General features: G+C 44.0%; 1 protein-coding gene across 1 annotated transcript; it reads left to right on the top strand.

Annotated features, from left to right (window-relative positions):
• Window positions 1-2,981: 2,981 nt before the first annotated feature.
• LOC147737523 (uncharacterized) lies at window positions 2,982-4,492 on the top strand. The gene is made up of 3 exons (XM_086924343.1): window positions 2,982-3,104; window positions 3,210-3,584; window positions 3,656-4,492. The coding sequence occupies exons 1-3, from the start codon at window positions 2,982-2,984 to the stop codon at window positions 4,490-4,492; spliced, it is 1,335 nt and encodes a 444-aa protein (XP_086780469.1).
• The last annotated feature ends 11,439 nt before the right edge of the window (window positions 4,493-15,931 follow it).

Below are 15,931 nucleotides of genomic sequence, written 5' to 3'. Positions count from 1 at the left end.
ATGCATCCGCGGCCACAAAGTGAACGCAACTCGAAGCCTTTGAAATCCAAATCCGAACAGATGGCAATGAGAGTGCCCCTGCTAGTAACCGCAAGCAACAGGCCGTGGACAGAGACAAAGCTGGACATGCACGCACCTCTGCCCAATTGCGTGCTGTTATTTTTAGTGGCAGAGTGGGCTAAAGAACGGTGATGGATTAAACCCAGATCAGTTGACTGGGGGTGAGTGCTTGTATTGTCAACGCTCCGTCCATCATTTCCTTTGTTTTTTCTTTCTTTGCCATAAGTTGGCAGGGTATACTCAGACATGAGTCCCTTGCTCACTTTGCCACTGGATTCAAGCTAGCCGGGCTGATGAAGGCTGAAATGCCAGAAACCGGACCTCTGTAGCTTGTTTCCGGTCCAGGGAAGGCATGGCTTGGCAGTTAGGGCTGGACTGTTCCCATGAGGCACAGGGTCAGACTGATTTGTATATGGCCATGTCTGAACTGGGGTGGCAGAGTGGGCTAAAGAACGGGGATGGATTAAACCCAGATCAGTTGACTGGTGGTGAGTGCTTGTATTGTCAACGCTCCGTCCATCATTTCCTTTGGTTTTTCTTTGTTCGCCATAAGTTGGCAGGGTATGCTCAGACGTGAGTCCCTTGCTCACTTTGCCACTGGATTCAAGCAAGCCGGGCTGATGAAGGCTGATATGCCAGAAACCGGTCCTCGATAGCTTGTTTCCTGTCCAGGGAAGGCATGGCTTGGCAGTTCGGGCTGGACTGTTCCCATTAAGCACAGGGTCAGACTGATTTGCATATGGCCATGTCTGAACTGGGGTGGCAGAGTGGGCTAAAGAACGGTGATGGATTAAACCCAGATCAGTTGACTGTGGGTGAGTGCTTGTATTGTCAACGCTCTGTCCATCATTTCCTTTGGTTTTTCTTTGTTCGCCATAAGTTGGCAGGGTATGCTCAGACGTGAGTCCCTTGCTCACTTTGCCATTGGATTCAAGCAAGCCGGGCTGATGAAGGCTGGACTGCCAGAAACCGGTCCTCGGTAGCTTGTTTCCGGTCCAGGGAAGGCATGGCTTAGCAGTACGGGCTGGACTGTTCCCATGAGGCACAGGGTCAGACTGATTTGCATATGGCCATGTCTGAACTGGGGTGGCAGAGTGGGCTCAAGAACGGTGATGGATTAAACCCAGATCAGTTGACTGGGGGTGAGTGCTTGTATTGTCAATGCTCTGTCCATCATTTCCTTTAGTTTTTCGTCATTCTTAGAAAGACGCACGCAAAGCCCAATAGCCTGTAACTAAAAACAAAACACACGCACAAGTGTGTGGTGAGCTTTGGTAAGCTTCTGAAATCCCCTTACTAAAAGTCGAGCAAGTAGCGCATGCGCTGCTACAGGCTCAACCTAAAAAGAGAAGTTAAAATACATTAGGTAAAACTAGATTATGCAATTAGGAAGATGGAATCGGATTAGAGGGATAGGGGGGATTGGATGAACAGTGGCCAAGGATGCACTTGGAAATACGATGGACCGCGCCAGTCTGGAAATCCAAGCAGAATTAGTAAACAACATCATTCTAAGATGGCCGCCACCTTGGAAATACTTAAACGCTATCGAACATGATAGTCCTTCTTTCATGTCCATAAGAAGGACATGCTATGTCCTATGTCAATATCTAGATTTCTAGAGTCCGAGAGGCGCTACTATTTTAGTTTGGGCAGGGACATTATATGGGGAGAGGGTTGATACATGATGCAGGGCCTACAAGGGCCAGATAGAGCCCCTTTACGCCACAAGGGCCCCAAACACAATCTGCGCACAAAAGGCGTGTGCAGGCTCTCAACCCATCTGTCTAAGACGGCTGAGTTGAGTGGTTTATAATGCCATTTTAGACTAGGCAGGGACATATTATGGGGTAAGGGTCGATACATGATACAACGCCCAGATAGAGCCCCTTTACACCACAAGGGCCCCAAACACAATCAGCGCACAAAAGGCCCCCATAATCAAGCCTTGAGACAACAGTGAGGGGAACCCTCCTGAAAAAAGAGTTAGTAGTTAGTAGTGAATTAAACCAGGCACCTCCGTGAACAACAAAATTTAAATAAGATCGTGGCATGTTCAAAGGAACTTTTATGTAAATATCTCTGTATGGTTAAATAGGTATTAATATGTCTTCATACGTTTCAACATTAGTAATAAATTAGATGCTTTTACAATGAATTAAAAATTGTATATGCACATTCCAGTGTTTTCAATTTAAGTAATTTAAATCTCTTTATATCCGACAGAAAACAATCCTTGATTGCACAAAATGTTTAAGAATAATGAAGATAATTCTGTAAATCTGCAAAAGCAAAGTCCGAAACATTGAGTTCCAGTATTCAGGAAAACATAAGTGCCGACAGAGGCAGCCGAACCTGAACATAAACTGACAGATCTTGGAAGTACCGTCAAGGGCAATACAGTGGTTCTACGAGTCTCAGCTGTGCACCTCCATACCTTCAGAAGATGAAGAAATGACCTCCTAGAAAATTAAGGCAATACTGATCAACCACTTCTTGTGTAAACATGTCCAATACCAGCTGTGATCATGAGGTGGTTACAGCAGTACTCGGCTTCCTAAAGAGATATCAGACCACCATTCAGTGCTAGAGGTGTATTGTAAACGCTTTCAGGCCATTCCACAGCAACCAGCGAAAAGCACAGTTAACTGAAAGTTAGACGAAATGGGTGTTCTGCTATATAAAAAACAGAGTACTGTCCCAGTGTGCACCAACCAGAAGGACAATGGATCTTTACCCACAAGCTTGTAGAACCATTATCCAGTCTAAAGGCACGATCACCCTCAAAGAAGCCTTACACACATTATGAGTGTGGTGAATATTTTGTGACCTTTGAACTTTAGTGTTTAACCGGAAAGCAAGTGTGCAAAATATCACACACATACATGGAGTGTGAGAATAACACAAGTGCTTTATCGGTCATGTTTGCCCTACAGAAAGCACAGTCAAGTGATGTAGAAAAAGACATACCCAACTTAGAGGCACTAACCAAGAAAGAAAAAACATACCATTGCAGTAAATGTGGAAGTAGTTTTAGGAATTCGGCAACATTAAGGAATCATAAGCGAACACACACAGAGGAAAAACCATTCAAGTGTAGTGAATGTGGGAAGAGCTTTATATGTTTACCAAGCCTAAAATTGCATCAGAGAACACACACAGGGGAAACACCATTCAAGTGCAATGAATGTAGGAAGAGCTTTATACATTTATCAAACCTAAAACGGCATCAGCGAGCACACACTGGGGAAAAACCATTCAAGTGCAGTGAATGTGGAAGTTGTTTTAGTGAATCTTCAACATTAAGGATTCATCAGCGAACACACACTGGAGAAAAGCCATTCAAGTGCAGTGAATGTGGTAGTTTTAGTGAATCTTCAACATTAAGGATTCATCAGCGAACACACACTGGAGAAAAACCCTTCAAGTGCAGTGAATGTGTGAAGAGCTTTATATGTTTATCAAAACTAAAACAGCATCAGAGAACACACACAGGGGAAAAACCATTCAAGTGCAGTGAATGTGTGAAGAGCTTTATATGTTTATCAAACCTAAACAGCATCAGGGAACACACACAGGGGATAAACCATTCAAGTGCAGTGAATGTGTGAAGAGCTTTATATGTTTATCAAAACTAAAACAGCATCAGAGAACACACACAGGGGAAAAACCATTCAAATGCAGTGAATGTGTGAAGAGCTTTATATGTTTATCAAACCTAAAACGGCATCAGAGAACACACACTTGGGAAAAACCATTCAAGTGCAGTGAATGTGTGAAGAGCTTTGGTCATTTCATAGAACTAAAACGGCATCAGAGAACACACACTGGGGAAAAACCATTCAAGTGCAGTGAATGTGTGAAGAGCTTTAGTCTATTATCAAACCTAAAACGGCACCAGACAACACACACTGGGGAAATATCATTCAAGTGCAGTGAATGTGAAAGTAGTTTTAGTGAATCTTCAAAATTAAGGATTCATCATCGAACACACACAGGGGAAAAACCATTCAAGTGCAGTGAATGTTGGAAAAGCTTTATATGTTTATCAAACCTAAAACTGCATCAAAGAACACACACTGGGAAAATACCATTCAAGTGCAGTGAATGTGTGAAGAGCTTTAGTCAATTATCACACCTAAAACGGCATCAGAAAACACACACTGGGGAAAAGCCATATAATTGCAATGAATGTCTGAAGAGCTTTTGTCAATTATCAACCCTAAAAGAGCATCAGCGAGCACATACTGGGGAAAAACCATTCAAGTGCAATGAATGTGGAAGTAGTTTTAGTGACTCATCAACATTAACGATTCATCAGCGAAGACACACAGGAGAAAAACCATATCATGGCAGTGAACGTGCAAAAAGCTTTTGTCAATCTTCAAACCTAAAAAAACATCAGCGAGCACACCACCATCACCATCAATGAACGTGTCTATTCTCTGCTATTGTTTATTTCCCTACAGCTAGGAACAACATGAAATATCAGCAAACCCATTGGGAGACTAGCACAAAGTGGACTAAAAGTAAAGAAACATTGTTCGTTTTTTTTCTTTGAGAGACTTTTAACAAAAGAAATCCAAGCACACCTGACCATGCTACCTGTAAAATCAACACCATGAACAATGCTTGGATTAAAGATTAGTAATAAAACATATAAACCCAACACACTCAAACAATTTAGCAAGCACAAAATTAAGATTCTTCAGAGCTGGCTGTGGTTTTTTTCATTTTATACATCATTAATGGTTCTGTGACAGTGGCCAGAGAACTGTGTAGAAAAGCAGAAGTGAAAGCAGGCGAATGTGAGCGGCAGCTCTCTGGGTTAATCCTTGCAGTGCACGACATTTACCTCTGAAGCTTTGATGTAGAACAAATGATGATCATAGTCCGAATTTCCGTCTACGAGCCGTACTCGTCAGCACATTCCACAACCTCGCATTTCATTAGTGACAAAAAAGTTAAAATCTCAAAGAAACTTGGCCCTACACCGGGCTAGGAAAAACCCAGGAAACACAAGCTTATTTAACAACTACAAGCAAGCATAAAAAGCCTTCAAATCATCTATTTACAGGGACAAACAAATTGTGTCTGATCAGTTCTAGCTTTAGGTAGAAGTGGGCATGGTAGTGCAAATACAACCTCAGAAGAATAGACTCAGTTTTTATCTAAACAATTCCGCAACCACTCAAACAGGGACGGTCATTCCAGCCCCCATCAACTGATTTAGAGTTATTTACTTTTGAAGTCAACACATAGGTAAGAAATAGCCGAACAACTTAGCTAATCATGTCCTGGAAGCAGAAACATTTGACGGAAAGGAGCAAAGCAAAGACCCACTGGCTGAGACCTCGACGACACCAGAAGTGATAAGAAACATCATTGCCCATACAATCAGGAAAGCAAGGTCAGAAGGAGCTCCTGGGTCTAACGGTCATCCTCAAGCCCTGTTTAAATCGGACTTAGATTTGTGGTCGGACCACTTGGCCCCCCTGTTTTCATACTGTAGGCTAAACCACGACATCCCGGAGTCCTGGAAAGGCGCTATTATCCACCCAATCTATAAAGGTAGAAAGAGAAATGACCCCAAGAACTTCCAAATGAAAGCTCTCCTTGACATTGAATCTAAATACAATGGCAGTATTTTGCTGGAAGAGCTGTCAGCCTGTGACGAATCAACAAAGTGCCTTCTCTTCAACCAGACCGGCTTTGTGGCGAACTCCGGAACAATTAGTAACCTACTTGCATTATCTGTTTTGATGGAGAAAGCGAGAGTCCAATGTATTGAACTTCACTGCTGCTTTGTGGACTTCAAAGCGGCTTTTGACTGGGTGCCGCGGGGCCATCTGTGGCAAAATATTAGAGAGTTGGGGCATACCTCCAACCCTCTTAACAGCCATAATTCAACTTCAGTTGTAAACCTGGATTAGAATAAAGTTGGGAAATGGATGCCATGTCTTAAGGAAGATTTTGACCAATAGCGGTGTCAAACAAGGCTGCGTGTTGGTTCCACTCCTTTATTTCAGACCTATCTCCTTTACTTTCCAATGTCCATTCTCATCCCCCTCAAATAGAGGGATCCCGCATTAGCAATCTTTTATATGCTGACGAGCTTGTGTTACTGACCCATACAAAAGTAGGACTACAGGGGTTACTTGATCAGCTGCTCCCCTACTCAACAATAAACTCCCTTGAACTGAATTTGCCAAAAACAAAAATAATTTATTTTGGGAAGTGGAAGCAGCAGAGAGGTGGGTGGTTCTTTAACCCCTTCCATGTTGGGCCGATTTTCCTCGTGTGCTAGGCTTTTAAAGAATCAATGGCTTTATGACGGCCCCCAGCCGTCATCAGCACACGAGCACTGTAATGCATGACGGATGGGGGCCGTCATCAGCATGGAAGGGGTTAATAATAAAAACATTGAAACAGTATCTCATTACAAATATTTGTGAATTTTTTGGGACGCCAGAGGCTCCTTTTTAAAGCAGAAAGAGGCAGTAAGGACAAAAGCCTGGTCACTCAAGTTTGCCTCAGCGAAACTTTCGAAACAACTACTTGGCCCAAGCCTTACCCCGTTGCTAAAGGTGATGAAGGCAAAGATAACCAACTCCCTATCATATGGGCATGAGTTCATGATGGGTGCATTATGTACCCTTCTAAACAAATTTACCACCTAAAATGTTTAAATGAGCATGGCGCCTGCCCAAATCCTCATTGCCAGTCCAAATCAGACTTGAACTTGGACTATTAGACCATCATGGTGTTGAGGCCGGCGTGTTTATCAAGCGTTGCAATAGACTGAGCAATTCCCGGGAAGGCAGCTTGGAGGTTAGACTTTGGAATTAAATATTGACCAGCCAATCTAGCCAAAAACATAGGCATCATCTCAACCATTCCTTGCAGCTACTCGTCGTCAAGGAATACTGGGAAACAAATCCATCACAGCCGGTGTTAAAGACTGTTATTAAGAGAAGTGTCCGGCTATGCTCGTTTCATTCAGACAGGACAAATCTGTCACAAAGGAAACATGCCTGGGCGGGTATTTCTGACTTTAAACCGAGAGTTGAGTCATCTTATTTATCATGCACGTTTGCACTTTTTGAAAGTTAAAATGTATCACCCTGAGATTGGGAGAATGGCCTTTTTTAGAGCATTTATTTATATGGCAGCACCCAAATGTCAGTACCGAATGTAGTAATGCGTTTACCACTCTAAAGCAATGGAGCACATAGCCTGCGCGTGTCCCTCATTGCTCAATGACAGAAGGAACTTACTGCGTGACGCATGGAACAAACTTGGAGCTTGTACATGTCACCAGGCGATAATAGCCGCCATGAGCTCTGAAAATACAAAGCTGAACATTCGGTTCACCAAATTTGCCACCAGAGAGGACAAATCACTGGGCAAATAGGGGGCCGCAAACCTCCCTTTCTCTGGTCGTACCGTTACGCAGCCCCACGATGAACTCATGAACATTTGATCACCCAGTATAGTTTATTCGACCATTTTTTTTTATTTTTACCTAAAACTAATTGTTCTTACTTACAGCTTGAACATGTATGTCTAAGTCTCCCTCTCAGGTTTTTAAAGTAATGCTATGATCGTCTTGTCAACCAAGACTTTTAACTTTTTAGACAATCAGTCATTAGTTGTACACTTTAACTACACCTAACTTTTTAGCAAGATTAACACACCTTTTCAGCACTAATTGTGTCTTTTAAAAAAAAAAATCCTTATATACATGAATTACGCGATTTTAAAATTGAATGCTTGAAATGTACGTCTAGGGTGGAGGTGTTCAAACTGGGGTTGTGCCCCCTTAGGGGGGCCTCAGGCGATCACAGATGGGGCGCCAGGCTCTGGCCAAAAAGATGTTATACTAATAACAGTGCTTTATTTTAAGTTGAAAATAATGAGCGCGGTAAGCTGCTCTCCAATTGGCCATCACAAACATGTTCTTCAAACCCCCCCACTTCAAATAAACTCACTGTGGGTACTTGTACCCGTTATTAGAACATTGGAATGTTGGGAGCTCCATTGAGGACAATCGGGTAGCTTCGGGCTTGTAATGGCTGGTATGAGTCCGGAGCTCCAACATTCCAATGTTTGTCTTCATGTTTCTCCCTTTTTAAGTTAGAACATTCTACCCTCAGTGGGTGGAATGTTCTAATAGCCTTATAGCCCTTCTGCCTCAGGGTATACAGATTGTTAAAGGCCCTGAACCTGTGTTTTAGGCCCGAGCCTCAGGCCCTTGGCAGCAGGCTATTAAGCTATAGTAAGGCCTGCCTGACAAGAACAGTATGTAGGGCAATCATGCATTTGATTGCATGTTTAAAACAAAACTTAACTGCAATGGTTAAATAAGTCTAGACATATTTAAACATTGCCAACTGAATAGAATAATTGTGAAAAATTCTAAGGGTCGCCCTATGATTGCTGGGAGGAAGGGGGGGTGGTATGAAAAGGTTTTAAGACCACTGGTCTAGGGTGTTCCTCATCGGAGAGGAGTGAGGGGCCTGATGTAACACTGTTGGTTGGTCAAATCTTAAAGGGGACGGCACAGAGACTCAAAGCCGTTGGATTTCAATGTCGAATCTGTTCATCACCAATTAATCATCCTCACTGATCGCAATAAGTGACTGGATCAGGCCCCGTCCTACTATGTCCTGATGCACTGCCAGCTAGGTATAACCAGCACAGGTTTGTAAATCAAGGTTTGTGATGTAAAACATTGTAGTAATGGAATCATGCTAGCATTAAAAAAGGAACGGTGAGGGCAAAGCCAAGCCCTGATCAACACTGTTAGTACTACTAGCAAGAGTGTGTACATTTATCTGCTAACAGTACCCCACCATGGAAAAGGTCAGCCATTACTTGACTCTCTCCCTGCCAAACCCAACCTATTCTAGACTCTATAGAAAGACCTTCAGACGGCTGGCAAGTGAACACTAAGCACTCTCTCACAAATCCAGCCTATTCTAAACTCTCTCCAGCAGGACCTGCAGACGGCTGGCAGGACCTGCAGACGACTGGCGAGTAAACACTAAGCACTCTCTCACAAACCCAATCTATTCTTAATTCTCTCCAGCAGGACCTGCAGACAGCTGGCGAGTGAACACTAAGCACTCTCACAAACCCAACCTATTCTAGACTCTCTCCAGCAGGACCTGCAGACAGCTGGCGAGTGAACACTAAACACTCTCTCACAGACCCAACCTATTCTGAACTCTCTCCAGCAGGACCTGCAGGTGGCTGGCGAGTGAACACTAAGCACTCTCTCACAAACCCAACCTATTCTAGACTCTACAGCAGGACCTGCAGACGGCTGGTGAGTGAACACTAAGCACTCTCTCACAAACCCAACCTATTCTTAACTCTCTCCAGCAGGACCTGCAGACGGCTGGCGAGTGAACACTAAGCACTCTCTCACAAACCCAACCTATTCTGAACTCTCTCCAGCAGGACCTGCAGGTGGCTGGCGAGTGAACACTAAGCAATCTCTCACAAACCCAACCTATTCTGAACTCTCTCCAGTAGGACCTGCAGACGGCTGGCGAGTGAACACTAAGCACTCTCTCACAAACCCAACCTATTCTAGACTCTCTCTAGCAGGACCTGCAGACGGCTGGCGAGTGAAAACTAAGCACTCTCTCACAAACCCAACCTATTTTAGACTCTCTCCATCAGGACCTGCAGACGGCTGGCGAGTGAACACTAAGCACTCTCTCACAAACCCAACCTATTCTGAACTCTCTCCAGCAGGACCTGCAGATGGCTGGCGAGTGAACACTAAGCACTCTCTCACAAACCCAACCTATTCTGAACTCTCTCCAGCAGGACCTGTAGACGGCTGGCGGGTGAACACTAAGCACTCTCTCACAAACCTAACCTATTCTAGACTCTCTCCAGCAGGACCTGCAGACGACTGGCGAGTGAACACTAAGCACTCTCACAAATGCAACCTATTCTTAACTCTCTCCAGTGGGACCTGCAGATGGCTCGTGAGTGAGTACTAAGCACTCTCTCACAAACCCAACCTATTTTAGACTCTCTCCATCAGGACCTGCAGACGGCTGGCGAGTGAACACTAAGCACTGTCTCACAAACCCAACCTATTCTGAACTCTCTCCAGCAGGACCTGCAGATGGCTGGCGAGTGAACACTAAGCACTCTCTCACAAACCCAACCTATTCTAGACTCTCTCCAGCAGGCCCTGCAGACGGCTGGCGAGTGAACACTAAGCACTCTCACAAACCCAACCTATTCTAGACTCTCTCCAGCAGGACCTGCAGACGGCTGGCGAGTGAACACTAAGCACTCTCCCAAACCCAACCTATTCTAGACTCTCTCCAGCAGGCGTCAGGTGTTTTTGCTGTATAAAATAAAAATACATCCTTGTTAAAGGAATTGGGCTCGGCATTGGTTTCTGCACAAGGAAACTAAGGAGATGATATTGGAGGTCCGCTACCTCGCTGTGAGCCCGACGCTGTCAGAGGCAGGAGAACTCGCAATATTGCTATGACACATTTTAATAAAGTATCCTGCCCGCCACTACGACGTTTGAAATAACACCAGGATTATAAAGGAACCGTGAAGCGCTAACAGCTGTGAGGCGAGTGGCGGAGTTTTCAGGACATCCGTCGATCAGCTGATTCACCGGAGCAGTGAGAGGAGTCCCAAATCCGAACGCAGAGAGGCTGGCGAAATCGGTATGGCTGAACGAGTTCAGCTACAGCCGAATAAAGCGTGTAACATGCTTGTGAATACCAGGAGAGGGTTGTGTTTGGGATAACAAACCCCGAGTTGGAAAATCATTATGGCAGCGAATAGAGATGCAAAGAGCCGATATGCGGCTGAGATGCGGTTTGCGGATACGACCAAGGGTGAGAAGCTAAGTGAGTTCCAAACAAAACAAGCATTTGCAATGCAATAGGTCTCGCATTTACAATAGTTTGAGCTATTGGTATTGTAAATGACAATGTATTTTATTTACTTGTTGATTTTTAAAACATAAATATTGTGCATTGTTATTTACAATGCCAATAGCTTAAACTCTCACAAATGCAAAACCTATTGCATTGCAAATGCTTGTTTTTTGCTGGTATCAAAAAATAGGGCAGTACCATTTTCAGCATTGTTGAGGCCTCTGCATTACAGAATGGAACACACAGTTTTTTTCCTCCACAGGGGAATTTATGTACCAGGCAACAGTGAAACAAGTAAACTGAACAAGCAGAGACTTTAAAACCAAGAAAAGAGTTCCACAATACACATGAATAAAATAAGCAAACTTTATGTACAACTGAACAACCCTAATAAAAACAGAATTAACACAAACAAAAAAATTGTTCTAGTTTTCTGTCCATGCAATGCTGGGAACTTTTCTCTGCCTGTTCTAATGATAATTTCGTATCGTATTTTTGTTATGGGGGAGGAGGGTATAAAAAATGGGAGGGAGGAGGCTGGGAAATAGTATCTCAATTACAATAGGAGTAGTGGAGTGAGCTTATGAAGAAATCTGTGGGGCACTGGTGTTTATTTGTTTACAACTCCGAAGCAGAGGCCTCAATGTACACAAACTTGGAGCCGGCCGTATTTCTGATTTACGCAGCTTAAAATGGAAGTTGATATAATGCGGAAGGGCACAAAACAATGCAGGGCCACATTAAAGCACTCCCCCACGTGGGGCAGCAAGGGCGGCCTATAAAGAACAAGGCACCGCAGCAAAGAGTAACTAACACGGCCTGTCAGACACTCATGCATGTAAAAGCATTTCTAAATCCCAAACAACTCTAATAGTAAACACAACCAACGCATGCGTGCATTCCGTAGCACACAATACGTGCAGGCAGGGGGCAGCTGCTGGTGGATTAAAGAGGCCGGAGGTAGAAGCAAGACCAGACACTTGTTATACGGCGTTCCAACCTTTGATAGCGCGGTCCCTGAGCTTATGAGGAAATTTGTGGGGCACTGGCGTTTATTCTTTTACAAATATAGCAATGTACATGCAACCCCACAAAGAACTCGCACTGCATACAAATACGCATTGTATGCAAACACACCGTACAAAACAGCTGACCTGTGTCACCCAAGCTCAAACCGCCAGTTAACCGGGCCAATATGGAGCATGAAAAAAATGAGGGTCCCGTTAGACACCGGTTTAAATTAAGCCTCTAAATGCTTATATGGGTCCTGCCAGGAATGCTTTTTTTTTCTTTTAACCATTGTAAGGTGACATTTTTTGGTTGTAATATGCTTCTACTTGCATAACAAAAGAGAACGAAAGCAGGCTCCCTGCGACAGTCGTATGTTGCCACCTGAGTTGACCTGTGCCACACAAGTGCAAATCTCCAGCTGGCAGCATCCGTGCACATCTATCAGCTTGAAAGGTGCCAAGCCATATATGATGCCAGCTATGCTTTACCACGCTGGCCTGCGGGCCAGAGCACTGGATGGGGGCTGGAGATATTTCTTCGCAGCAAATGGGAAATAGCGAGGTCCTGAACGGACACAGTGGGAGTTGGGAGTGAACTTTGTGGGCTACTGAGGGAGATGGGGTGGGGGCTCTTGCTACAGAATGGGGCTTGATCCACATTGTGTGCACGTGTAAGGAGATGCGTGGCGGCCCCGCAGCACAACATGATGGGCCCTCTGTCCTCCAACAAAATGTGATGCGGGGAAACTGCGAATGACTCTTGTATCTCACAGATGTTCTAAGGCGTTAGGTTGAATAAGGAGCCTGAAAGGGGGAGGGGGCCTGAGCCAGCCGTCCCTCCCACAATAACATAGCAGCCCCCACAGCTTGCACCATATGGGTGTGTATTAATTTACACAACATTTTTAATATTTCAGTAAGTGGCACTGGAATTATTTCTGGGCATGAATAATTAATCACGCACACACTCTTGCAGAGAAAGCCAAAGATGTCACAAAAAATCGGATTAACAAAGGCACTTAATATTTGGAAGACATTTAGGTGAACGGGTCGCAAGTTACACCTTGACGGAAGCCTCTATTTGTTTAAAAGATTAAACACAGTGCTTAAGCAGAGGCTGTCTCTTTTGGAATATATGATACATTTGGAAATATATCAATATATATATCAATATATATCAATATATATATATATATATATATATATATATATGTTTTTTGATCAAGTATCAAGTTTCATGTGAGGGGCAAGTCAGTACAGCCTCAGATTTTAAAAAGAAGACACACGGGATCCATTAGCATCGTGACACGCTGGGAGAAAAAAAACTTAAAATGTTTCAAAAATAAAGTTGGACGAGACACGCACGACAAAAGAAAAGTCCAAGCTGGGCATGTTGCATAGCAAAAAAAAAGTTCTTTCGTTGCGAGTGAGCGTGTCGTGTCTGCAATAGAAGGTTGGAGAAAGTCTTATAAGAAAATAGTGCTCCAGAATGTAAATAAAACATACAGAGAAGCAACACATGTAAGGGGGCAGTCCCAGTGGGAGGTTACAACATGAGAAAAGGTGAGTCTAAGGAAGTACTAAGCCTATTCATTTATAAATTTTATATAGCGTAAGCTAGACGCAAAGGTATCAGAGCGCTTTACATAAAAAGAAATAGCATAATGTAGCTTTAATAGTAAGCATAAAATGAGAAATAGAATAACATAGTTCTGCGTAGGATGCTATACTACAGATTAACGAGCCAGCATTAACAGAGATAAAGAGAATCAGGCAAAAAAGGTGTGTTTGCAGTGACTAATTAGAAAAGCATAAATTATAGAAGTGAATGACATACTAGACAGCTGAAACAATCAAATAACTAACTACCCCAAACGATTGAGTCATGGAGAGAGTGAGCTATTGGAGCCTAGTTCAGTTGGTGTGTGTGGTAAGGTATTTGTTGAGGAGGAGTTTAAGGTTCCCTTTGAAGCAGGAAAAGGAGTGGTGGCATCGGAGGTCTCTAAGGAGTGCATTCCATATACCATGTGTATTCTATTGACCAATGAAAAGCCACCATTTACAAATTACAGTAACAGGAGACAATTAAAAAGATGGGCAGAAAGTGGGTGGAGCTTCACTCCCATATCCTGAGTACAGCATGTCTCAAAGAGACAGCGCAAGAGCTACCTAATCGAGACCTAAAAAGGCCCCTGAATGGGAATAAAAGCCCTTGTTAGCCTAATGTTATTTAAATAAGGAGGCTAGTTAAATGCAGAAAGCATGTTAAGACTCACTTCCCTGCCGGGATGAGATAAAAACTGTAGATCAATGTTTTGTCCATGGGGCAAGGTAACCTAATTAGGAAAATTAATTAAATTAGGATCGCAATATAAGATCCAGTGCTAAAGTTCATAATGCCATCTTTGATGCAATCTTTCAAGTGCAGGGCAGTAGAAAAACGAATTTGCAAGAAGTTGCGGCACTTCTTTATGATCCCAAAGGGATTCTATAAGGACAGTATCCACTTGTCCTAGCTACAATTTACATTTTGTTACAATCAGTCAGGGAACTTAGAGTCAAAGAACTTAGGGGTCGATTAGGATGGCGGATGGACAAAGTCGGTACCTGTCTGGGGCAGGTACCGCCCGTCACAAGGGCGGAGGAACCGTGCCCCCAATTAGGATGCACCCGCCACAGTGGCGGGTGCATCCCGCATTTTTAACATTGCGGCAGACGGTGCTTAAAGCACCGGCCGCCGCAATGTGAAAAATGCATGTTGTGCGTTTCACAGCACAACATGACAGGCACCACGCGGTGCCTGCCATGTTGTGCTGTGAAACACAGGGGGGTACCAAAGGTACCTCCCATGTGCACCCCCACCCCCTTCACCCTGGAGGCCCGCAACGGGCTCCCAAAGCAGGAACCGTATGCCTTTTTGTGAAAGGCATTCCCTCAGGCCATCCTATTATGGCTGGCGGTGTCTGATAGACACCGCCACCATATCAGGCCTTTTCCGACCGCTGTGGAAAAGCGGCAGGCGGTCTTCCGTCCACCACGATCCCCCGCCATTGTAGTATGGCGGGGGAAAAAAGGTGGCGGACGGGCAAGGATGGCGGACGGATCGCCACCGCCTGCACGGTGCTGGCGATCCGTCTGCCATCCAAATGGACCCTTTAAAGTATAAGTAAAAGAGAGGGATTCACATATTCACTAGAAGTTTCAAAACTCCACATTTGATTTCTGAAGAACTAATAAATCATTGAGGCTTCTCTCTGCGCTTCTGGGTAACAACAAATGGCAGAGAAGACCTACAACATAAGCGGGATGCAGCTGGCAGCCGCAGAGTGTACATGCACGTTTGTGCAGTGTTCAAAGGCCTTGTGTAAGAATGTCAATCAGTCGGGTGGCGGTTTAGCTGCCGCTTGCTATATGGTACAAGTGGGATGATACGAAGTATGCATCTAAGACTAGACAAGGTTACAGTCCTGTTTTTCTATCACAAACTTACCTCAAATGTTTAGTTTGATTTAAGTGATTCCTGTAACTATTACAAACGAAGAGGTAGATCTTGAGAACACAATTTCTCACAAGGGTAGGCTGAGAATTAAGAAAAACAAATCTCCTGGTTTTATAGATTCCATCTTATTTGTTACACAACGTGGATGTCACTGTCTGTGATGGTGGGACCGGGACTTATCAAGGAAATGCCACTGAGTGCGAGCTACCCAGACCTTTAATAGAGAGTTCTCAACCACAATATTTTGGCAAAGAGGTCAAGCCAGGAATAAATGAGCGAGGTTTGTGGCTGCCCAACTCAGTAAACTAAACACCTTGCTGGGGGTTCACAAGGATTTTTTAAAGCACTCTGTACTTTAACAGAGCCCGTTACCAAGCACTCAAAGTGTTTACAGATAAGAGACTTAGCTCTTACGGACGTCCAGATCTCCCGAG

Source organism: Lissotriton vulgaris, chromosome 1_1, assembly GCF_964263255.1.
Source record: "Lissotriton vulgaris chromosome 1_1, aLisVul1.2, whole genome shotgun sequence".
NCBI classification, from domain to species: domain Eukaryota; kingdom Metazoa; phylum Chordata; class Amphibia; order Caudata; family Salamandridae; genus Lissotriton; species Lissotriton vulgaris.
Note: the sequence above shows the minus strand (reverse complement) of the source record. Positions and strands in the feature narration are given on the sequence as shown.

Excerpts from the sequence above, each read along its gene's own strand:
- LOC147737523 (XM_086924343.1), top strand. The coding sequence starts at position 2,982 with ATGTTTGCCCTACAGAAAGCACAGTCAAGTGATGTAGAAAAAGACATA. Across the intron at positions 3,105-3,209 it reads GAAGTAGTTTTAGGAATTCG|AGAACACACACAGGGGAAAC; the intron begins GCAACATTAAGG and ends AAATTGCATCAG. Across the intron at positions 3,585-3,655 it reads CATTCAAGTGCAGTGAATGT|TGCAGTGAATGTGTGAAGAG; the intron begins GTGAAGAGCTTT and ends AAACCATTCAAG.